Below are 25,998 nucleotides of genomic sequence, written 5' to 3' on the forward strand. Positions count from 1 at the left end.
TTGGCACAATAAGAACAATAGATATGATGCCTACTGTGGACTCCAGCAGAGGGGGAAAGGAGGAGGAATGGCCTAGTGGCGGTATTATGAGACTATTAATCTAGAAACTCAGTAATGTTCTGGGGATCTAGGTTCAAAAGGCAGATGGTAGAATTTGAATTCAATAAAGAAAAGATTCTGGAAATAAGAGACTACTGATGACCATGAAACTATTGTCAACTGTCAGGAAAAACCATCTGGTTCACTAGTGGCCTTCTGGGATGGAAACGGCTTTTCTTACCCAGTCTGGCCTACATGTGACTCCAGATCCACAGAAATGTGACTGGCTCTTAACTGCCTTATAGGCAATCAGGGATGAGAAATAAATGATGGACTAATCAGCATTGCCCACATCCTATGAATGAATTTTTTAAAAACCGTAACGTGAAAAGTGGGTTCATCTGTTGTCCATTAATTAATGTTTTAAATCTAGTCAAAAAGACCTCGTATTTGATAGGGCAAAACTTCAGTATTGCTGTGAAAAAGACATTTTGTTGAGGTTTTTTGTTTTTCACTCATCAGAACAATTTTCCAAAATGTCAGTTAAAATGGAAATTAACGTTTATACTGTAGGAAAGGAGAGAGCTGATGGATTAGCAAGTGGACTCTGACTGGGGGAAAGGTTGCCATTGAGAATGCACAGGTTGATGATGACTAACAGTCATCAGGGCACCAATGACAGAGCTGCAAAAACAGATGGAGATGCTTGGCTTAAACCAATTTTATTTTTATTGTGTGCACATCTTACAGACCCATGGCAGACTAACTGCCAGGAGGATTCACATTCTTTGCACACTGCACATGGAGTCCTTAAACGCGAACACTTTTAAAGGAAAGTACACATACAATGGGAGTGCCAGTGAAGATGATGCATTTGAATCTTTTTCCATGGGAGAACAGCTGAATTTCCTTGTGTTCAAGCTGGAAATTAATGGACATTGTACTTAGACCATAAGTCTATAAGATATAGAAGCAGAATTAGGCCATTTGGCCTGTTAAGTCTGCTCCACTATTTGATTTTAGCTGAAATGTTTTTCAATCCTATTAATTTGCCTTCTCCCCATCACCCTTGATCCCCTTACTAATCAAGAACCTTTCTATCTCTGTCTTACATGCATTCGATGACGTGGCCTCCACGTGTCTCTGTGCCAACAAGTTCCACAGATTAAATACCCTCTAGCTGAAGAAATTCCTCCTCATCTCAGTTCATAAGGGTAATCCCTCCACTCTGAATCTGTGCCCTTGGGTCCTAGTCTCTCCTACTAACGGAAACATTTGTATCACATCCAATCTGTCCAGGCCTCTCAGTATTCTGTAAGTTCCAGTGAAATCCCCACCCCAACCCACCACCTCGTCCTTCTAAATTCCATTGAGTACAGATTAAGAGAGCTCAACAGCTCCTCATATCACAAGCCCTTCATTCCCAGAAACATTCTTGTTCACCCCAGTTCTTTCTGTCATACCCTTTAAAAGTTTTGTACTGAGGTCACCTCTGATTCTTCAAAACTCTGAAGCATGCAGCCCAGTCTCCTCAATCTGTCCTTACAGAACAGTCGGGCCATCCCAGGCATTAGTCTGGTGAATCTTCCTCTGGCTCCTTTGGATCAGAAAATCAAAACGAAACAGAACATACGAGGTACAGTCCCACACAAGTCTGATACATTTACAGCAAAACTTTTATATTTGAATCCCCTTGCAATGAAGACTAATATATCATTTGCAGTGATCCACAAGCAAGGACATCCAACTCTCTCTGAACAACAGTTCCCAACCTCTCACCATTCAAGATTTTTTTTAACCAAAGAGGATAACTTCTCATTGTTCTTGCATATTCACTCAGTTTGCCCAAGCCCACTCGAAGCCTTGTTGTTTCTTTTTCACAGCTTATATTACCTAGTGTTCAGTCATCAGCAATTATTGAAATATTACATTTTGGTCAATCCCCTACTATCCAAATCATTTACATAATCATTCAATGATGTGTTGTAACTGTATCAAGCAAGGCATGAACTGACTTTTTCTTCCCTACAGGTGCTTTTGCTGACATTATTTGCATCTATTATTGCAAAGGCAATAATTGAAGCACTGCACAATTGTGCCATTCTAGCTCTTGCAAATTTACCCAATTTATGTAGCATTGCAAGTTCAGGAGCAAAGAAACAATTACCAGCATGCGTGAGGCTCCTTTATTCTGGTTGAGCTTTCAGCAGGGTCAAGGCAAGATTGGTACAGGCCAGGAATATAAGAGGCACAACATACGCTAGTTCAGGCAGATCAGTATCTCAACTGGTTATGTCCAACATCTAGCAGTGTGAGGATTTAGTGGCAGTGGACAGTGTTAATAGAGAAGGTGGAGAGGTAGAGCTGGGTGTCACCAGCATACATATGGAAATTGAAGCTGTGTTCTCAGTTGGTTTTGCTGAGTGGCAGCTTGCAGATGAGAAATCAGAGGCAAACATGAGGGATGATAATGCAGGAGTGAGAAGGCCAGCCATTGTGGCTGAAGCTTACACATTTTGATGGATTGGATTAATAATTCTCATGTAAAATCAGAGAATAAAACATTATTGTTGATGGTGATGCCTACAACTTTACTCTGTGTTTATGAATATTTCTCCAGTATTTAAGGATTTGCATCCTAACGATACCTGACAAGTCTCTCCAAAACAGACATTTGTGCAAACATTCAGGGCACTCTCAGATTACAATTCATCAAAATCTCAAATAGTCATGTGTGTGGAACAACATTTTGTCACAGTAAGGTTATTTATACCTAGCATCAATTATATTCTTAACTGTTACCCCCAGGAATTCTTTTAGGGATTAGGGATCAGGTGTGACTTCTAAACACATACTCATTATTAATCACACAGAGAGTCAATTTCCATATGGTGAACTGCAGTTCTTTTATCACAATAATTTAAAATGATTTGCACCACCAGTTTCCTGACTTGGCTTATTTGGAGACTGAGAATTACAGAACGGTACATCGCAGGAGGCTTGTTGACCCATCAAGTCTGGGCTAGGTCTTTTGAAGAGCCCTCCCAAACAATGCTTAATGGATGTATTTTGTTAAAGAGTTTTGTTGAAGTTAAAATGAGACTTTTAAAAGACCTTTCCACCTGAACACATCAGCACCAGCCGAGGGAAAAACAGACAATTATGGACTTCTTATGTGCTTCTAAAACACCTTACCATCTTACCATCGGAACCAGTTGCATTTCTGTCTGTGGGCTTTGTAAAGCTCATTTTTCTCATTTCTCTTCTGATTGCCTTGTTCACCCATCTATGACTATGTTTTTGTTTGGGTCTTCCATTATTAATCTTCTGTTCTATTTGTCCTTACTCTGCCTCACTAGGCTTTTGACAGTATCCCAATTGTCCTGAGCTGAGGTGTTAATAAACAATTTCCCAAGTTAATTTCTTTCAGCTCTTCCTGCATCATTTTCTAGTCAGCCTTTTAAAAATTGTATTCAATCACTGCGATTGCTTCTGAAAGTCAATATGCTACATGCCACGTGTGTGTGTTTCTGAATTCCCAGTGGTTTTTCAGGGCAGACTGTAGATCTATTTGATGTTTCCTTTCAATAACATATATTCATCTCAAACGATTGCATTCCTTAGCTGTTAACTACTACCACCAGCTGGCTGGATACACAATTTCTACTTTAATTTTGAGAAATAGTGAACAAATTACAGAGTGTTTGCTACACAAATTTAGAGAAACAAGTTTTCAAGGAGAAGGAGAAGGAACAAGTTCTAATAAATCTACATTTATAATGCTGGTCTCATTCTGTCTGAATGGACGTTCAGTAAGATTTGCCATCACTAATAACTTATATTCTCGAAGAGCTAGTCAGAACTGCCGATGCTGGAGCCTGAGTTAACACAGTGTGGAGCTGGAGGAACACAGCAGGCCAGGCAGCATCAAAGGAGCAGGAAAGCTACCTTTTTGGCTCGGGACCCTTTGTCAGAAACATCAGCTTTCCTGCTCCTCTGATGCTGCCTGGCCTGCTGTGTTCATCCAGCTCTGCACTGTGTTATATTCTCGAAGTTCATTTATCAAGTCTGTATATGAAAATGGTCACCAAACAGAATGGACCTTCATGGGAAGTCAAGAATCCAGTGTACTCCACATATCTTCAAGTCATTTCAGAAAATGACATATATCTGAGGCAGTGTATATATCCTCATAGTGTTTACTACTGCTCCGGAAACACATTCCATTGTTAATGACAATCTCCATGTATTGTGAAACTGAATGAATTTATATTTACTAATGAACGGGTTGGAAGTTATGCCTTGTCCTTAGGTTGCAAAAATGATGCAACTAAATGTTATTACTTATTAAAGATCTTAATTTTATAGACTGAGATGTAAATGATTTTCAATTAGTTGCTGTTCAGATGGTAGCTATCTTGTCTTCCTAATCATGAAATATTGTGCCAGCATTGCAAGTCATCTTCAGAGCTCATTAAATTTGCTTCAGTGCGAAAACTAATAAGATTCTCATCTAATGTCTGCATTAAACCCTTGACAGAACTTGTATAGACTGCTTTATATTGATTCTCAAGTCCATGGGGTTTAGTTTGGTGAAAAGCTGAAAATGGGAGTTAAATGGGTGCTGATTAATAAGACACAATCTGCTTGAAAGTCTGATTTTAGTATGTGATTTTAACCCTACTTGTGAACTACCAATTTTAACTTGCCTGGAAGTGCTGGTTAAGGTTAACTACTCTGCAGAAGGGTCACTGGACCTGAAATGTTAACTGTTTTCTCTCCACAGATGCTACTAGACCTGCTGGGTTTTTCCAGCAATTTCTGTTTGTGTGTGTTTTACAGGCTGATCAGACATGGTTTTCAAAGAGCAATTCAGGAAGTTCCAGTGATCCCTTCGACTGATAGGCTGATTGACACAGTGTGGCAGGATTCAAGGTGCTCCAGAGGTCAAGTTTGTAGACACTGCACTGGAGTTCCTGGTGAAGAAAGTGCAGAGGACCTTGTAGCTGGGAAGGTGTCTTCTTCCCATCCTGTCTCTCCGTCCTGCAGCAGCTAGCGCTGCTCTCCCTGCTGGTACCTTTCAGATCAACGGGAAGTCTACCAAGATGCCCATGATCAAGAACTGCCTTTCTCCTGGAGACTCCAATAAGCTGTGTACTAAGAAAGATTAGCACAACAATTTCTCTTTTGAGTTGAATTCCTCAGCAAATTTCCACGGTAGATGTTGATAGAGAGCTGGTTAAATTCTTAATGAAGTCTCCCACATAGTGTCCTTGAGGGTGTTCAATCCTCAAACAGCAAATCAATGGTGAAAGTTATTGTTGCTTTAATAGCATTCGAAATCCTCAGCAAAAAAAATACTTTCAATCAGCTGGTTGCTGTTAGGACTGGGGATATAGTCAAACAATGTTTCAGGGATCTTGTGGTGCAGGGTAGTGTCCATATCTCTGACCCAGGTTCAAGTTCCTCCTGCTCCAGAGGTGTATAATAACATCCCTGAACAGGTTGATTGGAAAATATCTCGTCGAGAAGTGTTACGTCCATCAATTTGGCATGCAGCCCAATTAATGAATACTCGTATGCAATTTAAAGTGGCAATCAATTCCTTAATAATCTTTTGATTGGCAGTTTCCAGCTGTTTTACCACTAGGTGAAAACCAGTGTTTCAGCATAGGACACAGTTAGACCATTAGAGCCTCTCTAGCACCTCAGATACCCAGGAGAAAATAACCTTCCCACACATTTAGTGAGATTAAAAACTCAGGATATAATTAATTTAAAGGGGGGATTAAAGAGGGGAGATCTTATAGAAACATATAAGATTATGAAGGAAATAAATAAAGTGGAGGCAGGAAGGTTGTTTCCGCTAGCAGGTGAAACTAAGCCTAGAGGGCATCACCTCAAAATAAAGGGAAGCAGATGTAGGACTGAGGTCAGGAGGAACTTCTTCACCCAAAGGGTTGTGAATCTGTGGAATTCCCTGCCCAGTGAAGCGATTGAAGCTACCGCGCTGAATGGTTTTTAAGGCAAGGCTAGATAAATTTTTGAACAGTAAAGGAATTAAGGGTTATGGTGAGTGGGCGGGTAAGTGGAGCTGAGTCTCAAAGATCAGCCATGATCTTATTAAATGGCGGGGCAGGCTCGAGGGGCCAGATAGCCTACTCCTGCTCCTAGTTCTTATGTTCTTCTGTTCTAAAATGATAGTTACATGTGCTGCAATGAAATGTTAACAATGGCCATCAACAATACAAAAGATATTGATTTGCATAGAATGGTTTCAATATTTTTGAATGTAAGAAAATTTTAGAATCCCTACAATGTGGGGGAAGGCCATTCAGCCCCTTGAAAGAGCATCCCACCCAGACCCACCTCATCTCTGCATTTCCCATGGCTAACCTACCTAGCCTCCATATCCTGGGTATTATCAGCAATTTAGCATGGCCAATCCACCTAATCTGCACATCTTTGGACTATGGGAGGAAACCAGACCAGCCAGACATGGGGAGAATGTGCAAACTCCACACAGACAATTTGCTGGAGGGTGGAATATGAATCTGGGGTCCCTGGCACTGTGAGGTAGCAGTGCTAACCACTGAGCCACTATACCATCCAGTCTTCAAGAAGACTTCAAATCTAGTGCACAATGTCATACAATGTGAAAATTCTTAAAAGAAACACACCAAAGTGCTACACATCAAAGCATGAGAGTTCAAGGAAAAATAATTTAGCAATATACACTTTCAAATACATTTTCACTAAATAAATAAATATCACAGAGATCAAATAATTAAGAGAGATCCAATGACAAAATAAATTGTACATGGTCTTAGATGAAAAAGCTTGTCTTCTTATTTCCTGATTTATTATTCAAACATAATTAAAATCAAGAGTGAAAAGGCTGGGTGACAAGAGTCATAAATGTTTTAGTTAAGATTTGATATATTTTACTGTAATAGTTAAAATTAGGATGGATATTGCTGTTGGCAAAGTTGTTTTTTTATCAGAGCACTTTAACGTTGCAAGAGATTGGCATTTGTTAGTAAAAAGATTCTTTCAAAACTTCAAAAGCTTTGTTACTTGTGCTAGTTCAAATCATCAAAGAGTTATAGTTCTAGGGTGGGAGAGAGGTAGAAGCAGAATAAATTAACAAGAAGAAAATTTATAACTTATGGCAAATTAAAAACTAAAGAACTAATATGACATGAATAATTGGCACAAAAGCATCATCATGAAGTCTATCTCCTGAAAAGTAAGTTGTGATTGAGTTAAATTAACTTTGGATTGAAAACACAACATCAAACACACACATACACAAATACAGAAAATAATTTTTAAAAGAAAAAGGATGGGCAGAAAGAATTTATAAAAGCAAATGCAGTTACAAATCTTAAGATCCGCTAATGTTGTGAGAATAAAAAGATCTGAGTCCAATGGTTTCACTGCTGTTTTAATTCCTCTGTATCGGTAAAGCTGCCGATCTCCTGGAATTGGAGTTCTCCGGGCACAGTTGTTGTTGCTTCAAGTTGCTTTTCATCAGCCAGTTTCTGAACTTGTGAAATTGACAGACTGAGAGATAGAGAATCATTTTCAGTATCCTTGCTGTATCAGTCCATAATGATTTCTCTACCTTTGTCTTGCTCAATGGCTACTGTTTAAATACCATTCCTTTGTATATTCTGGTATCTGTGTCATTGTTTCATAGAGTCATAGAACACGGAAACAGACCCTTCAGTCCATGCGGACCAGACATCCCAAACTGACCTATTTGCCAGCACTTGGCCCATATTCCTCCAAACCCTTCCTATTATGGTACCCATCCAGATGTCTTTTAAATATTGTAATTGTACCAGCCTCCACCACTTCCTCTGGCAGTCCTTCCATACACGCACCACCCTCTGCATGATAAAGTTAACCCCAGGTCCTTTTTAAATCTTTCCCTACTCAGCTTAAATCTATGCCCTCTAGTTTTGAACTCCCCCACCCTGGGGAAAATAGCTCTGGCTAATCACCTGATCTATGCCCCTCATGATTTTATTTATCAATATAAGTTCACCCCTCAAACTCCCTGTAACCCAAACCCTCCAGTCCCAGCAACATAAATCTTTTCTGCAGTCTCTCAAGTTTAATAACATCCTTCCTATAGAAGGGCAACGCAGTATTCTAAAATTGGCCTCATCAATGTCCTGTTCAGCCACAACGTGACATCCCAACTCCTAAACTTAATATTCTGACAAATGAAGGCAAGCACGCCAAGAGCCTTCTTCACCACCTTGTCTACCTACTCCACTTTTGAGGAGCTATGCACCTGCACCTCTCGGTCTTTTGTTTGGCAACACTCCCCAGGGCCCTACCATTAAGTGTGTAAGTCCTGCCCTGGTTTGCCTTACCAAAATGCAGCACCACACATTTATCTAAATTAAACTCCATCTGCCACTCCTCAGCCCATTGGCCCATCAGATCAAGGTTCCATTGTACTCTGAGTTAACCTTCTTCACTGTCCACTACACCACCTATTTTGGATGTCATCTGCAAACTTACTAACCATGCCTCCTATATTTACATCCAAATTATTTATATAAACAATGAAAAGCAATGGATCCAGCACCGATCCTTGTGGCACACTGCTCGTCACAGGCCTCCAGTCTGAAAAGCAATCCTCTACCACCAGCCTCTGTTGCCTACCTTCAAGCCAGTTTGGTATCCAAATGGCTGGCTCCCCCTAGATTCCATGTGATCTAATCTTATTAACCAGCCTACCGTGTGGAACTTTGTTGAAATCTTTGCTGAATTCCATATTGACAATAGCTATTGTAAGCTGGACAAGTTGGAGGCAATCTTTCATCTCTCAATATAGGCATTTACCATTTAAGTGTTAGTAAATCAAGGGATACACATTACTTGATGCCTCATTGAGTTGCTATTGTGACTATATTATGGCTTTAAGAGATGTATTATGCTCCTTTTTTTATTAAAAAAGATTGAGACAGAGGTACTGAGTGGTCTGTTACAAGCTAATAAAGTAAACAGCTTGCGATGCCTTGTTTTTATTAAGTTGGAACAATAGAAGCAACATTAATGGGTGGGGCAAGCTCCAAGAGAGCCAGGATTTTAGTTTAACTTTCAGTAGTTGCTGGTGTGTGAAGCTGGAAATGGAAGCTCTTATTCCTCTCTCTGTTACATCTAAAAGCTGGGGTTCACTTCCTGCTGCTAGAATTGCATGTGAGATAATTTGTTTTGCTAAAGTTGCCTTTGCCAAGTGTTTGTTTATGGGATGTTACAATATTGGAACAGTTGCTGTTTAGTAGTTAAATAATCTATTGTTCCGTTATGTTTTCCAAAGGAGTTGAGGTATTCCATTTCTTCTTTCTTTTGTTTGTATTTTAACTATAGCGTAAGAATAAAGTGTGTCTTGCTTCAAGCTTGGTAGTCTCACCAATCAAATTGCACCTGGAACACAATGCCTTACACTGGCCTTTAAAAATATGGAGTCTAGGCCATCTTCTTAAAATATTTATGGGAGGTTTGGTCTGGTCCACAACACACTGATTAAAGTGGTGCTTCTGATGCAGCTAGCTTAGGTACTCCAGATGGGTTTCCTGCACATTTCAGCTGATCACGGCAGCCACTTTTGTTCAGCAATGTCCTTCTTAAATCTATTTTGAGTCTGTAATATTTCAGGTACTAAAGTCAATACTGATAGTTGAATACTGATAGTCCATTTTAAGTATAATTGTAACATTAATCAGTATCCTGCTTGCTGGCTAACGCAAAAAAAATCCCCCTGCTTTTCACAGCAGCAGCATTTTCTGCCTCTTTCTTATTGTCTTTGTGTCCGTATGTCTCTGGGTTCATCAATTCTGAAGAATGTGGAGGTTTTAGCGAGTGCTGCAAAGGCAGGAACCTAATAGACTGAATGATCTCATTCTGAGCTGTAACCATAATGTGATTCTAGAATATCAAAGATTTAACCTTTCAATCAGTGATTCTATATTCCCTCTCTCTCCTTTATAGAGTATGTGTTCATCTACCATAGTCAGTTTAGATTTTCACATAATTTCTCCTTCTTCACTTTGCATTTTACCCTACTTAGTCATTTTATTCCTCCTACACCAACTTACTTTCTGTTCTGTACTGGCTTCTCTGTTGCTATCCCTCCTACCTAACATTAATTTTAAAAGAAATGTTAATTTAAACCCTACCCATTGTACCAATAAGACACCCTGTCAGGGCATTAGTCCCAGTTCTATCCCTTGTGCTCAGGTCAAAAATGAAAATGCAGCGATGTTTGATGCTTGTGATCATAGGGCACTGCAAGGTACAAAGTATTTTGTTGACATTAATAATGGAATCTAATTTGTGTGGGGATGTTACCCTTTTCTGTTAGTGGCATGCATTGTTTATTTTGTCTTACACACTTCATAGTAGGGTCCTGGGGAATGTTGCCAAACAAAGAGACCTTGTAGTGCAGGATTATAGTTCCTTGAAAGTGGAGTTGCAGGTCATCAAGATAGTGAAGGCGGCGCCTGGCATGCTTGCCTTTATTGGTCAGTGCATTGAGTAAAGGAGTTGGGATGCCACGTTGTGGCTGTACAGGACATTGGTTAGGCCACTTTTTGAATGCTGCATTCAATTGTGGTCTCCCTGCTATAGGAAAGAGTTGTTAAATTTGAAATGGTTCAGAAAAGATTTACAAGGATGTTTCCAGGGTTGGAGGGCTTGAGCTATAGGGAGAGGCTGAATAGACTGGGACTGTTTGACTTGCAACATCAGAGGCTGAGGGGTGATTTTATTAGAGGACGAGGGGCATGGATTCGGTCAACAGCCAAAATGTTTTTCCCAGACTAGGGGAGTCCAAAACTTTGAGGGCATAGGATTAAAAGGGACCTAAGGGGCAACTTTTTCACACAGAGGGTGGTGAATGTGTGGCCAGGGGAAGTGGTGGAGACAGGTATAATTACAACATTTAAAAGGGTATATGAAATGGGTATATGAAAAGGAAGGGTTTAGAGGGATATGGGTCACATGCTGGCAAATAGATCTAGATTAATTTAGGATATCTGTTTAGCACGGATAGTTGGACCTAAGGGTCTGTTTTGGTGCTGTACAGCTCTATCACTCTCTGACCATCCTACTTGAGTGATGCGTTCAATAGGGTCAGATTTATTTGGCGACTCTGACGCTCCTTTTGGTGCCATCAGTCACATTAGAAATTTCTCTCTCTCTTCACAGATGGTAGAAGATCTGTTTTTATTTCAGATCTGCAGCATCCGTAGCACTTTGCTGTTACATCGAAATGCAAAGGTGCAGTGAAGTGTAAGTCCGACCAAAACAAAATGAATGGTAAGAGGAGGCATATGAGCAGAGCCTGAAGCACCACTTCCGCGTTTAGGGTTCAGCCTGAAGGATTGTTGCGTCACGTGAGATCGGTTGTCACGTGGGGGGTTGGGCGGTGTCACGTGGGGCGGTACCGGGGCCGTTCGAGCGGAGCAGTTGGAAATGGCGAGTCAGTCACAGGGGATTCAGCAGCTGCTTCAGGCCGAGAAACGGGCGGCGGAGAAAGTGGCCGAAGCTCGGAAGCGTGAGTGTCTGCCCTTTCCTGCAAATTACCTCAACATAAAGCCTGGGGAAGAGGAGCACGGAGGCTGTCCTTGTCAAGAAAAAAGCACCGTTGTTCCGTGACCCCGGGAGTCAGCTGTGGGGCGGCTTGGAGCTCAGGCCCAGCCACATCCCAGCGCTCTCACAAACTCCTACTCTGTCCTGCAGTCCCTAAACTGAGGGAACTCCCGTTTGCTGTGTCACCGCCCACCCCCCCCCCCCCCCCCCCCCCCCCCCCCCCCCCCGCTGTGTCACCCTCCCCCCCCCCTCTGCTGTGTCACCCCACCGCACGGCCCCTCTCTGCTGTGTCATCCTTCCACCCATGCCCGTCTGCTGTGTCTCAATAACCTCACTTCACTCCCCCTTGTTGTCTCCCCCACCCTATTCTACCATGCACTCCTGCTCCTGTTTCTCCCACACCCCACTAGCTCTGCTCTCTTTCCTCTCCACCACCTCATTTTTTGTTTTACTTGGTTAAAAACTGATGGACTGTCTACACTCCTCTTCAATCATAGGAAAAAATCGCAGATTGAAGCAAGCAAAAGAGGAAGCTCAAGCTGAGATTGAGCAATATCGTCTACAGAGAGAAAAGGACTTTAAAGCGAAGGAAAATGCTGTATGTAATAGAAGTTTTATTTTAAGCTTAAAAATTGCAGCAATTGAACTGAAAATCTATGCATCTTTGCATAACTGCAGTATTTTCCAGATTTTAAATGTGTTTTCCCATTCTGGGTCTTGTAAGATTATTAAGAAATTTTTATGAAATTTTAAACTTGCTGGCTGTGTGTCTCTGATTTCTTGAGGAAACAAATCATTGTTAACTCTTGACCTTTTGTGAAAATCAAGTTAATTTCAACTTTCTTAGTTTGGAAATGAATGGGAGGCCCACCATTCTGTTTCCAAAGCACCATTCAGACTTTATGCAAGTGCAGTTGCTTATTGATTAGCTGGGCTACTTTGTTAAATTTTAGCTTGTATGCATGATTTAAAAGTAATCTTGGATTTGGTTATTAATCTCATCAGATTTAATTTAGTTACGTGACAAATGGCACATTTTCTGAAGATATAGGTTAATCATGGAATTCCACATTGAAATATACCCTGATGCTGAAATTAAAAGCCTGGAAGTGAAACACTTCTCAAAAGATATTCGTGGTAATTGGTCAAAAATTCAGGCTCTTATTTGTACAGCCACATCCATTACCTTCTGAGATCCCAAATATCCACAACATTATGAAATTGTTTTTAGTGTAGTCACACTAGAATAGGAGGAAGTCAGTTAGCCACTTGTGGCTGTGCCTGTTGTACCATTCAAGAAAACGGTAGCTGATCTGTAACTGCACATGCCCATGTTTGCTCCATGCCATATAAATATTTTGGTTACAAAAACCTAGATCTCAATTTTAAGCTTAATTATTGATCTAATATCAACCGTACTTGTAAATGTTCTTTAGTTCTAGCACACTTTGGATTTTTTTTGTAAAAAGCTTAATGTTTCTCTCACTTCTGAAAAACCTAGCTGTTGTTTATTGGCTATTTTCTGTCCTATACTCAGCAATCAGTAGAAATAGCTTCTCTCTTGCTACCATTATCTATTAATAATATGACCATATGAATTAGGAGAGAGCAAGCCACTTGGCTTCATGAGCTTGCTTTGCCATCATTCAGATCTTGGCTGATCTGATTACGCATTCCTGCTGACCCCCAAAACTTTTCACTCCCTTAATTATCAAGAACTTTACTTGAGCATATTTCCAGAAGACAGGGATAACAAAGTGTAGAGCTGGATGAACACAGCAGGCCAAGCAGCATCAGAGGAGTAGGAAGGCTGACGTTTTGGGCCTTGCTAGCCTTTATATTCTGAGGTTAAAAATTTCAAGTGTGGAAGTGATGTTACAGATATTCAAAGCACTGATCAGATCACTGAATACTGTGAGCAGTTCTGCACATTTCTTAGAAATGAGAATACTAGCCTTAGAGGGAGTTTCCATGGGATTATCAAGATAACACCTGAACGCCAAGACAACATTAGAGGAAAAAAAACACATACTAGATTGTAATCCCTGGAGTTTAGAAGGCTAAGGAGTGATTAGATCAAAATTTAAGATATTGAACAATAACAAAGAAATGTAGGGGATTACACTCGGCATGTCCCCTGCTCCTCTGATGCTGCTTGGCCTGCTGTGTTCATCCAGCTCTACACCTTGTTATCTCAGATTCTCCAGCATCTGCAGTTCCTACTATCTCTTTCCAGAAAACATCCATCCTCTTTTGAGGAGTTCCGAAGGTGTGAACATCTGAGAGGCAATGTCTGCTTGTCTATTTTAAATGGTCATCTCCTGTTTTTATAAATAGTGACCCTGAGTTTTAGATTTCCTCACAAGAGAAATCTTGTTTTCTAGACCTATGCTGTCGAGACATCTCAATCTTTCATTTCAATCAAGTTGCTTCTTACTCTAAATTCTAGCAGATACAAACCTAACTTGTTCACTCCTTTCCTCCTAAAACAACTTGTCAATTCCAATTATTAGTCTAGTAAAACTTCACTGAACTACTTCCAATGTATTCCCATCCTTTTAAATGAGGAAATCAATACTGAACAGAATACTGATGATGAGGTCTCAACAATACCCTGTAAATCTGAAACATAACCTCCCTACCTTTTGTATTCAATTCTGCTTGCAATAAACAAGATACTACTTTTGGCTTTCCTGATTACTTTTGTATTGTTTTACTTATCTTTAGCTCAGCTCATTTAGGACCCATACATTCAGTCCTTTCATCAGTCGTTTTTATAAATTGTAAAATGTTGAGGTCTAGCACTGACCCCTCTGCCACACCCCTTGTTACATTTTGCTAACCAGAAAATGTCCATTTATGTTCATGTTTTATTCCGTTAGCCAGCAATCTTCAATACATACTGAGTGTAATCCCTGACATTTTTGTTATTGTTCAATATCTTAAGTTTTGATCCAATCACTCCTTAGCCTTCTAAACTCCAGGGATTACATCTAGTATGTTTTTTTTCTCTGTTGTCTTGGTGTTATCTTGGTAATCCCATGGAAACTCCCTCTAAGGCTAGTATTCTCATTTCTAAGAAATGTGCAGAACGGCTCACAGTATTTGGTGATCTGATCAGTCTTTGAATATCTGTAACATCACTTCCACACTTTAAATTTTTAACCTCTGAAAATAAAGGCTAGCATTCCATTAGCCTTTAATTATTTTGTCTATTCATGACATTTTTAAATAATCAACCTTGTCCTCTTTGAGACCTCACTGTTTGTAGTTTTTCACTATTTAGCTAACCTTTTGGAACACCAAATTTGCCTGTATTGAAATACATTTGATATAGCTTTGTCCATTTACTTAAGCAATCAATATCTCATTATAACTAATATTAAATCATACTTCTATTTTGTTACTTGTTAAGTATCCTATTTGAAAGACACGGTGCATTTAATTTTTAAGTTTGAGTAGTTTGATCTCAGATAGGGCAGTGATGACAGCCACTGTTCCTGGATCAGAAAGGAAATGTTAGGTTCTAGTCTCTCCTGATCTTAAGACAATCTCTCATTTGCTGGCAAATCAATTTTAAATGGAATTTGATTTTAGGATATGTGTTGGCTATGATCTTTGACAATCCATAAAACTTCTGAAAGGAATGTGACTTTCTATTTCTGTGAAAAGGGTTCAATATGATTCTTGCTTATAGAATTGAAAATGCTTGATGTTTCTACATTCCTTTTCAGGCACTTGGTTCACATGGTGATTCTGCAACGGAAGTCGACAAAGACACCCAAGAGAAAATTAGGAAAATTGGAGCAAGCTATGAACAGAACAAGGAAGTTGTCTTGAATAATCTTCTTGGTTTGATCTGTGACATTAAACCAGAAATTCATGTAAACTTTCGCATTAATGGTTAGAACTGCAATGTATTTTTGTCTTAAGCAATAAAAATGACTATTGGAATAGTGATATTTTGAAATTACCATGATTATGCAAACTTATTTATGCAGCACTTGTACTTCTCAATAAAATCTGCATCAGATGAATTTGGAAAAAGGGTAGTTTGAGTTTCTATTGTGAAGTGTCCTTATTAATGTTGAAACCGCGTATTCCTTGTTTCTATTAGTTTTTTTTAATCCGTCAAAACTGAAGGTGCTATAACTGTCATGAGTTCCTATTCACAAGAAGAGGCAAGGTTATACCTTTAATAAACAAATGGTAATTTTATGGAGGGTTTACAGGAGAACAATAACCTATAATTGTGTGCACTTGAAGTTTTGGATCTAGAGAAGAATATGCTGGACATTTTCTGAATTAAAAACAATGAATTTATTATTGCTTTGTCAATTGGTTCTAATATGTTGGACCAAATTACAACAGTGAAATTGTCTTCTGCAATTGAATCATTTAATGGCCCAAAAATAGTATAAACTGTTCTTGTTGGAGTAGTGTCTGTCATTTAAAAATAAGGGCTTGCCTTTAATGACTTTTTTTCTTCCGAATCAAAGCTGTTTAATTGTTCAAATGTCTTCTAGATTGTATTGAAACGTTTAATTTAGTGTTATGCAGTATGATGTTACAGCACAGCAGTTAGGACCAGTTCTTAAAATTCTATTTGAACTGCCTCCTTATTGTATGCTGTTTGCTACTTTTTTCTGTAAACCTTTGTGTTCAAGTAATTTATCTCTCCAAATAAATCTCCTGTAGCAATAAAGCACTCAGACTTCTCATTGTATACGTAGATTTGTTTGCTGCCAGGTGTTTATCAAATAAGTTTCTGTTGTGACTCTCTGTTGTAAGTCTTGTGTCTATGGTGGGCTATGGTAAACTTATTACTGGTGATTTAATCTCTAAAGGCAAATATGGATAAAAAGATATACTTTCTACAGTCCTATGGAAAAATAACTGATGGGGCTATCGATATCCATGAAGAGACAGCATAACAAGGAGGGAAGGGGAGAGAAAAATAGTCATTGAAATAAGTTTCACACCTTGTATTATTGTCATTAACTGTTAGCTGTAGTAAAATAAACCCAGATTTTAGTGTAAACTGTACTCTGCAGTAAGTATTTGCAGGCTTTCTTCATGAAAACTTCCCAATTTTTCTCAATTGCAGGCTTTAGTTATAGGCATAGAATGAGGTCATTTTGTCTTGTGCATGTACCAGGCACTCTGCCATCAACTTGAAATGGTTCGGTACTTGCCCTCCTCCTCCTTCTTCTCCCCGCCCCCCGACAAAAAAGTCAGTTTGTATTGTAGTTGAAAACACTCTCCTATTCTCAAATGTTGGACACAGTAGCATTTAATACTTTCCAGATGTTAATTATTTATAAAAGGTGCACAAGCTAGTGAAAACCTCAACCCCTGGACAATGTTCCTAGCGTTCTAGAATAAGAATCCTGTTTCCAGCTGCTTTATTAACTGAACACCAGTAGCTCGCTCTACAGAGGTAACAGAATTTAGATTAAGGAGTTTTTCGGTCAGTTTTGGCAACCTGTGACAACGCGTTAGGAAAGCTGTCTTGATTAATTTTTACACAGCCAAAAATAGGATGGAGAACAAGGATGCATTGTTAACTGACGGTAACAGGAAGTAGAGTGGGGGAAGTTTGAATTGTACCTGTTGCAACCTCATGACTTGTTTGGATTTTTAAACAAGTGATTAAGTATATTTGAATTTTACCGAATACATAATATAGTTCTCCAAGTGAAATCTAACATCAGCTAGAGTGAAAAAAAACAGAGCTGACACAAGCACTTTGGTTTTGCCACTGAATATCGCCTATCAATAAAATAAAAGTAAAGCAAATTTGAATTGAATTAATTCACTACATAATCTAGGTTCTACGTTTCAATCTCGTCGTAACTTTTGCGTTTTCAGAGGTGACCTATTAAGAAATTAAACTGAGATCCAGTGTGTCTGTTGCATTGATTTTGAAGATTGAAGACCCGCGCACAATGTTTCCAGTGTTCTAGGAGGCATTACACCCCCCTTATAAAACACCACTATTTTATTCCTATTTGTCGGTGAATGGACCATCAACCGCGTAACGATAACATTGCAGTACTTGACTAATTGAATGGATGAGGCCATTTTAAGAACATGGCTATAACTTACACAATACAAATGTATATGTAGGTATCCCTCCCTGCCTTATTCCTCCAGTGGCAGCTAATTATATCTTCAGTTTGAGTGAGGTTTTACGCGAAAGAAACATATATTACTTGAAAGTTATTGAATAAATGATTGAATAGTATATATGGTGTTAAGTGGAAACTAGACAAACTTATGAGGGAGATGGCAGATTTAAAGATAAAATGATGGTATGGAACTCGAGTGGATGATAAATATGGGAGGAGAATAATTAAGCTGGATGTCTGTTTCGGTTTGAATTTCCAACATGAGATTGGTCATTCCATCGGATGTCATATTGCAGTTTGGAGAGCAGTATAGTTGAAGCACTATTTAAAGGTTTGCCTCTCTACTGTGGGGCGATCTGACGTTACCTTCTGCATTCTGTTATCGGGCAGGTTTGATTATTGACGAGTTCACAGATTAATGAATTCTCAATCCTTTCATGACCAGGAGTAGACATGCCGAGAAACTGGTGGGGGCGGTGTTCAATGAACCGTCGTTGATGAGAATGAGAAAGACGGGTTTCATGCATTTGTAGAAGTATGGCTTATGGAACAGAGCACAATTCTCATACCGTTTCTCCAAGGCATCTTCTAGCAGAACGGGACGGCTGGTTGAAAGGTCAGGTCTGTGCACTTTCCACAACAGCTGTCAGCAGTGATTGAACTTGAGATGTCGCCTCTGTTGTTGTGTATTTCAACCTTGATTGGTTCAATCTAATTTTTAAAATTTATTTTGGGATAGATTATTTGAAGTCTGTCTAAGCTATATAATAATGTAGTAATAATTGTACTTAACTGACAATGCTCAGTGCAAACAGTTGGATTCTAAAACTGAGTATCACGAATGAAAAGAATTTTGCCACTTGTTCAGGCTGGAGTTTATAAAAAGGTTATACAGAGTTTTCTATAAGTAGAGGATAAGGCAAGAACCTGAGCAGTTAACCAGCTGATTCACCACAAATTACTAAACTTGGTCTGCTGTTGGATATTGCCCCTGAATATAGCCCAAAATGCACTTGACAGATACCCTCATTGGGTCAGAAGGTTGGGTGTTCAGGCCCTACTCCAACATCAAAATCTTGTATTTAGATAGTACCTTTTAAACCTAACAAAATCCTTCGAGGAACTTTGAAGAACATTATCAGCATTACGGGCTGCACGGTGGCTCAGTGGTTAGCACTGCTGCCTCACAGCGCCAGGGACCCTCAGGTGACTGTCTGTGTGGAGTTTGCACATTCTCCCCGTGTCTGCGTGCGTTTCCTCTGGGTGCTCCGATTTCCTCCCACAGTCTAAAGATTTGCAGGCTAGGTAGATTAGCCATGCTAAACTGCCCGTAGCGTTCAGGGATGTGTAGATTAGATGGGTCTGGTTGGGATGCTCTGTGGGTCGGTGTGGACTTGTTGGGCCGAAGGGCCTGTTTCCACACTGTAGGGATTCCATGATCAATGAACATTAACAAACCGCAATAGAAACTAGGTTAAGATCAGGGCATATTAGGACATGTAGCTTTTAAGGAATTTCTCAAAGGAGAGGAGTGGGATAAAGAGGTGAATTCCAGAGCTCAAGCCTTCAAATATTTCATTGAGTGAAGGGTATGTCAGGCTGTCACTGCACCAATCCATGATAGCACTAATTAATATAAAACTGCTTCATACTACGTGTATCTCTCCAAAACTGGACATTTTTTGTTCATTCGTGGGACGTGGGCATTGCTTTCTAGATCAGCATTTATTGCCTATCTTGAATTGCCTTGGAGAAGGAGGTGGTAAGCTACATTCTTGAAAGGCTTCAGTTCTTGGGTATGGGAGCACCCACAGTGCTTCATTTCATTATTTGTTCACAGGATGTGGGCTTTGCTGCCTGGGACAGCATAATGTCCATTCTCAATTGTCCTTGAGAAGGTGGTGAGCTGTCTTCTTGAACCACTGCAGTCTATTTGGTGTTGTTACATCAACAATATTGTTTAGGAGAGAATCCAGGATTTCGATCAATGACAATGCAACAAACACCAATATAATTCCAAATCAAGATGGTGAGTGGCATGAAGGTGATCTTGAGGGCTATTAAGTTCCTGTGTATCTCCTTCTCATTCCTTCTAAGTATTTCGACCAATCATAGAGTCATACAGCAGGGAAACAGACCCTTTAGTCCAAATAGTCCATGCCGACCATGTTCCCAAATAAACTAGTCCCATCTGCTTGTGTATGGCCCATGTCCCTCCAAACCTTTCCTATTCATGTACTTATCCAAATATCTTTTAAATAATATGGAGATTGAGTCTGGAGGAACTATCAATGGAGCCTTGGTAAAATTCTGCGGTGCATCTTGTAGATACTTTATACTGCTGCTACTGAATGAAGTGAGTGAATGTTAAGGTCCTTATATGTTTGTTGGATGATTATTCACACTTCGTAAGTAATTAAATGTCTAGTGTTATAAAAGCTAGTCTCGATTCAACATGCAGTGGTTTGCATGATATCTTTAATTTACAATTTAATCATCTCTATATTTGTGGCAGGTTTATATTTAATAGAAGGCAGAGCTGTCCTGTTACTAATATGCCATATATGGATATTATCATACAATTGGCTTTTGGGTTTGTTACAAATTAGTTTCAAGTGGCTCCAAATTATAATTTGTGTTGATGAATGAATGATATATTTGAAATCATTGGATTAAAGCGTTTGGAGTTATGTAGTATAATAGCTTGTAGCAGCATGTAGCCAAATATTGTAGGCTAATCTATCCTAAGAAACTTTCAGTGTACACTGCAAACGATATAAAATCTACGTTAGATAAACACAAAGCAAATAATGCAGATTAATAGATGAGCTAAGTAGATGGGCCTGTTCAAATGGTAATTGTGTTTATTGGTTGGGTAGCATTGAATTAACTTTCTGATGTTGTTCATTTTAGTCACCATTTGATGATACCTTATTTTTCATATTTTAGTGCCTCAAAATGGTCAAGTGATTCTGGCTCTAAGCAGTAACAACTGCTATTGGTCCCAAGATTTTGATATGGATGCCTGTGCTAGGAGGTTGGAAGGATTGGGATTTCAGGTACAGTATTTTGTTACAACTAATTCCTTGTCATAATCCTGACCTGCTTTTCCCATTATTCAAGAGTATTTACATTTTGCAAAGAGATGCAAATAACTGAGAAGTCAAATTATAAGAATGTGAGTATCCAGTTCTTAATATGACAGGTGCTGAATGTCAGTGGCCTAGGTTTTGGCTCTGTAAATATTGCTTTTATTTTGTTTTGAGGAAGCAATGAGTTCAGTTTGCAGCAATTTCCCTTAATCATTTTATTCTTGTTGCAAATTTCAAAGATAGATATTCTAAATGGTTGCCAAATATTGACTGCTGAGCTACAAAGGTGTAATCTTTAATGTGAATGATGCATTAGGCATGTGGAATGCAGTGCTAATTCTTACACAACATTTCACAATAACAGGTAGCAACCTTTTACATTTCCCTCAATATCTGGCATTCATTACTTATCTAAGGCTATTCTTTCTTTCCCGAACTACAGATATCTTCAGGCATCTACAGGAAGCAAATTACAAATTCACTAAAGGATTCAGCTATACGAAGATACATGTTCTTTAACTCTCGGGCCTTCAGGCTGTTATTGGTTACAGTAAGTTTGATTGTACTGGGAAAGGAAAATGACATAAAGACAACACAGTGAAATTCATTAGTACTCGTTCAGTGAAAGTATTTTTAATTATTTTATGCGTTAGCGGAAGATTCTTGTCAAAATGGCTCAGGACCTAATGAAGATACTAAAGTAAGTCTACAATATGAAATTAAACACATTCCTTTTTCATGAAGCAAATCAAAATTTCACAGGACAGAAAAAAACAAAAGGCAGAACAGTATTAAAGGCGTGATTGTAAATTTGCTGCCCATTTTACAGTTCTCCTGAAATCAGTAGAAACAAATCAAACGATGGATAAATTGGTCAGTCAACTCACTGTCACTCATTTTACAAGATCATTCAAAATCACACCCGGATTGTCTGTCTGACATTCTTTTAAATACTAGATTTGTGAATCCTTCAAGCTTCAAATTTGAATTTGACTTGTTCGCATAACCATTTAGAACCACTGTATATATCTGGTTCCTATATCTGGTAGTTTCTGCTTCTAAGTGACAAATATTGGCAGAATGTTTATAGTGGATGGAAAATTCCATTGCAAGGGATTACTATGACAACTCTCATTAGGAGACAACTCTCTCAGGATGAGAGTGAGGACTAGATTGCTTATGTTGAAGTTGTCATCCTCACAATTATGAGGAATTTGTAGCCCAGTTTACATATTATTACTTGAAATGTTTGACTGTCCACTTGATTACAGTCTGTTCATTTAAGCCCAGTTAAAAATCACACCTAGGATATAGTCTTTAATAGGCAAATATTTGTAAATTTGGAAGTTTACTCTATTATTGAACAAAACAAGTGTGTGTGGTAGAGTGGGGTGGGGTTTGTGAAAATTCAGCAAGTTTACTTTTAACTACTTTACATGGGGAGAAGAACCTCCTGTGTTACCTGTAATTGCCCTCCTGTTCAAATTCTAAGCTTATGATTAACAGTTGTAAATATTCTGGCTTAAATTTCTGTGTAACTATGGGGTATTTAGCCCAAGTCTCCAAGGATAGGGTTAGGTCTGGATTCAGGTCCCACCTGCTCCAGTGGTGTGTAATAACATTTGTGAACAGGTTGATTAGAAAATATCTCCAAGGACAGGGTGAAATCATTTGGAAATTTGAACAGTTAGAGTCATTCACGGAGGGTTCAGAGGAGTATATTTCTGTCCTCCCAAACTTCCTGATGCTGGTGTACATTCTTTTTTTACACACTGCTGGAGTTCCAACACTCAATACATTTACATTGCGATTGGGCTAATAGAAATGAATACGGTGAGCAAGATCAATAATAGAGTAATTTTAAAACATAAGCAAAAACAAATTGTCAGAGATTAAAGCTGTGTAAGTCATTATTAAAGTCATTGTGCATTCAGAATAAAAACGTGGGCAAAGAGTTAGAAAGGAGAGCAAACAAAATTTATCATCAATGGAATGAAATTCTATTGTCTGAAACTCTGTGCAGGGATAGTCCTGCTGTGTTAAATAACCAGATATGGCCAGGAATCTAAAAACCTACTTTCCCACTCCTTGGTCTTTGACCCACTCTCTAAGAATTTTTGGTACTCGAGCATGAGCAACAACCCTTAGAAGTCTTTGCCCTACTTCTGATCCTTTGGATGATGTAAAGTGATGATGAAAACTGATACTCAGAATTCATGCCCACTCTGGCTTCCATGTACTGATAGTAATTAATATCATGTACACATGTCCTCACCTACACTAAGATACTACACCTGAGGAAGAAGTTTTGAGAAGTTGTGTCAGTAGCTCTTCTTCGTTGATTACTCAACATAGAAGAGCACAAATAAGCAAAAGTTGCTGTAGCATCCCTTGTGCATTATTTATTATTTAAGTGTTTCAGTTTTGATGAGTGCAACTTGAAGAGTTGTGATCTCATGTCTCTTTTTAGCAATGTTTAAGTTTTGTACTGCCAAACAGTTATGTGATTCTCTCTTAGTGCAGCCCTCAGAACTCAGGCAAGCCATTTCATTAAATGAATTTCTTTAAGAATAAAATTAGCTCACTGATCATTTCCAGGTAATGGAGCAAGGTTGAGAAGTATCCCATAGAAACTGATAAAGGCAATCTGCATAAAATAAACCTAGCTACTCCAATTATAAGTTGATATTCTGGAATGGTATCTCCCTATTTTGTATCTTTCCAACCATTGTGAATCTCCATATCATAAATGTGTTGAGCTTTGATTTATTATTTTATATTAACAACAACACTCCACAAAAGTTTAGATTTCACAAATATGGGTACTATCCATATGTATTTACAAAATTGTTTTTTGCAGATTTTCTACTTGATTGCCTGGGGGAACATATACTCCACCTTCCATCAACTCAGCATGAATGGTCTACTCTTCTACCTTCTTGTGAGCCTGGGTGCAACAGTTATCACCATCATCATGATGCTGCTCCTTGATAGATACACCAAGAAGGTATGAAGAAGAAAGTTATCATTGTTCAGTATTTAATTGTAGAGGCATCCTGATTTTGATTCAATGTTTAATGTCCATGACTGCACATCTTATGAAATCCTCAGTCTTAACCTGTCTGTTAGGTGAGGATTATGGATGGAAATTCAATGGTCCCTCGAGAGAAATTGACTGTTGAAACTGTCAACTATTTAGCAAATGGATGTTAATTATATTCAGGGTGTGGTGGTTATTGGGAACTCAACTGTAGAGAAGTGGGAAGATGGTTCATGATACACAATATATGTATTTGGAAATAAAATTTTAAGTATATAAAGACTAAGTTCTAACTTTCATTGCCTGGTTATCTGACACTTCCATACAGCTTCTGTCCAGTGAGTGAAAAGCAGAATCAGAACTTGTCTCATAGGAGATTACTTACCTCAACGTTTTTGGTTAAGGAATTGTCTGAGAGGTAGGAAAGAAGAGGAAATTTGAATTTACACAGCATTTTTCAATTTATTGGAGTAACTCTGTGTATTGTTCAAATAAAATCTGAAATGTAATCGGTGAAACATTTGACTTTATTTTTATGTTTTGAAGCTAATGACAGTTTGACTGTTTATAACTTCAGAGTTTGTATGGTCAAATTCCAGATGACAATCATTTCCCATTGGTTTTTGATTTTCATATTTTTTTTGAGGGGGGAGTCTTTTGCTTGTAAGAATGAGAGGTGCTAGGAATAAAACACTTCTGCTTTGTAGAAATACTTCCAGGCAAAACATAGGTTGGACAGAAGACAAGATTCTTCCAATTTCCCAACAATGTGTCTTAACCCCAACGACAGATGACTGTTTTCCACTAAATTAATATGAATTTTAAATCTTAAATTTTGGCCATGTTATCAATGTGAGCTTTGAAATGAAACTGTGGGAATTGTAGCTTTACTGTGCTTTTGTGTTCACTTAACATTCTACTGGTTTGTTGCTAGCTAAGTTCAGTCCACAGATGAAATTTGCAGTCAAGGCTGGATTGAAGTTCATGGTGAAAGTGCGATGTGATTATCCTCGCAGCTCATAGGTTCCTTTCTTTTAACAGATTTCTTAATGGATAAGTGACTTGTTCCGATTTAATATCTTTAGTTGTTTTATCTATCTCATTTCCAGGTAAATATAAACACAGATATGCGTCTTGCTGCTGTGAATGAAATATTAATGAATCACAATCTATTGGTGGGGGTCACAGATACCATGGAGGGCTTCCGAAGCATACTTCAAGTATCCCTTTTACCATTAAATTTTGAACATGTTGTTAACAGAACAGATCTGTGTCTATAGTTGCAACAGAATTAAATGGTTATATCTACAATTCTGTAGAAAATAAGAATTAACATTTACCATTTCTGTCTTCAGATTTACCATAAAAAGCCACATTTAGCTTACTTTGAATAGTCAAATGTAATTTGACTAGTATTAAATTTGATTATTAATTATACCATTACTTTATTACCAGGACAAAATGCAACTTCAAGAAAGAAGTATTCAATGAATAAATTGACATCCACATAACTCTTACTACCAAATAAGTCACTTTTATGTAGGTAAATATATTCAACATTTTGTGCATAACAAGGTGCTTTAAACAATAAATAAATAATGAGATAATTTGGTAGTGTTATATTATTTCACTTTGTACTCTGTAAATAGTGCCATAATCTGTTTGAAGTACTGAAATACTGAAATTGAAAACCCTCAAAGCAGCACTGAAGTGCCATCTCGGATGTGTTCCAGTCTGTGAGAGCAATCAGAGGAGACTGCTATCAGTTGGGCCAGGGCTGACATTTTAGAAAGTTAAGGACTAAGTGAATAACCGTAATGTTGATAACTGCTTTATTTTTTGATTTTAGAACGTGCAATATTATTTAATCCTAAAAGGAGTAGTTTCAGGAGGTGAGATAACAAGGTGAAGAGCTGGATGAACACAGCAGGCCAAGCAACATCAGAGGAGCAGGAAGGCTGACGTTTCGGGTCCAGGCCCTTCTTCAGAAATGGGGGAGGGGAAGGGGATTCATTTCTGAAGAAGGGTCTAGACCCGAAACGTCAGCTTTCCTGCTCCACTGATGCTGCTTGGCCTGCTGTGT

General features: G+C 38.7%; 2 protein-coding genes across 3 annotated transcripts in view; both read left to right on the plus strand.

Moving 5' to 3' along the window:
* Nucleotides 1-11,454: 11,454 nt before the first annotated feature.
* On the plus strand, nt 11,455-16,357 carry atp6v1g1 (ATPase H+ transporting V1 subunit G1). The gene is made up of 3 exons (XM_020527436.2): nt 11,455-11,617; nt 12,150-12,250; nt 15,387-16,357. Exons 1-3 carry the CDS (start codon nt 11,536-11,538, stop codon nt 15,558-15,560), a joined length of 357 nt encoding a protein of 118 aa, XP_020383025.1. The 5' UTR covers nt 11,455-11,535; the 3' UTR covers nt 15,561-16,357.
* A 1,712-nt stretch (nt 16,358-18,069) lies between these two features.
* LOC109927418 (transmembrane protein 268) overlaps nt 18,070-25,998 on the plus strand; it is a 22,165-nt gene continuing 14,236 nt past the window's right edge. For both annotated transcript variants that reach the window (XM_048613608.1, XM_048613610.1), the window contains exons 1-6: nt 18,070-18,114; nt 18,229-18,399; nt 20,733-20,842; nt 21,318-21,425; nt 23,736-23,882; nt 25,025-25,135. In XM_048613608.1, the coding sequence (XP_048469565.1) occupies nt 18,321-18,399; nt 20,733-20,842; nt 21,318-21,425; nt 23,736-23,882; nt 25,025-25,135 (555 nt within the window). In that variant the 5' untranslated portion in view covers nt 18,070-18,114; nt 18,229-18,320. The remainder of the gene's footprint in view (nt 18,115-18,228; nt 18,400-20,732; nt 20,843-21,317; nt 21,426-23,735; nt 23,883-25,024; nt 25,136-25,998) is intronic.

Source organism: Rhincodon typus, chromosome 28, assembly GCF_021869965.1.
Source record: "Rhincodon typus isolate 14 chromosome 28, sRhiTyp1.1, whole genome shotgun sequence".
Lineage (NCBI taxonomy): Eukaryota > Metazoa > Chordata > Chondrichthyes > Orectolobiformes > Rhincodontidae > Rhincodon > Rhincodon typus.

What these genes read in the sequence shown, in the direction of transcription:
- atp6v1g1 (XM_020527436.2), top strand. Translation starts at nt 11,536, where the DNA reads ATGGCGAGTCAGTCACAGGGGATTCAGCAGCTGCTTCAGGCCGAGAAA. An exon ending in AGTGGCCGAAGCTCGGAAGC is followed by an intron (nt 11,618 to 12,149) that starts GTGAGTGTCTGC and finishes CTTCAATCATAG; the next exon opens with GAAAAAATCGCAGATTGAAG. An exon ending in TTAAAGCGAAGGAAAATGCT is followed by an intron (nt 12,251 to 15,386) that starts GTATGTAATAGA and finishes ATTCCTTTTCAG; the next exon opens with GCACTTGGTTCACATGGTGA.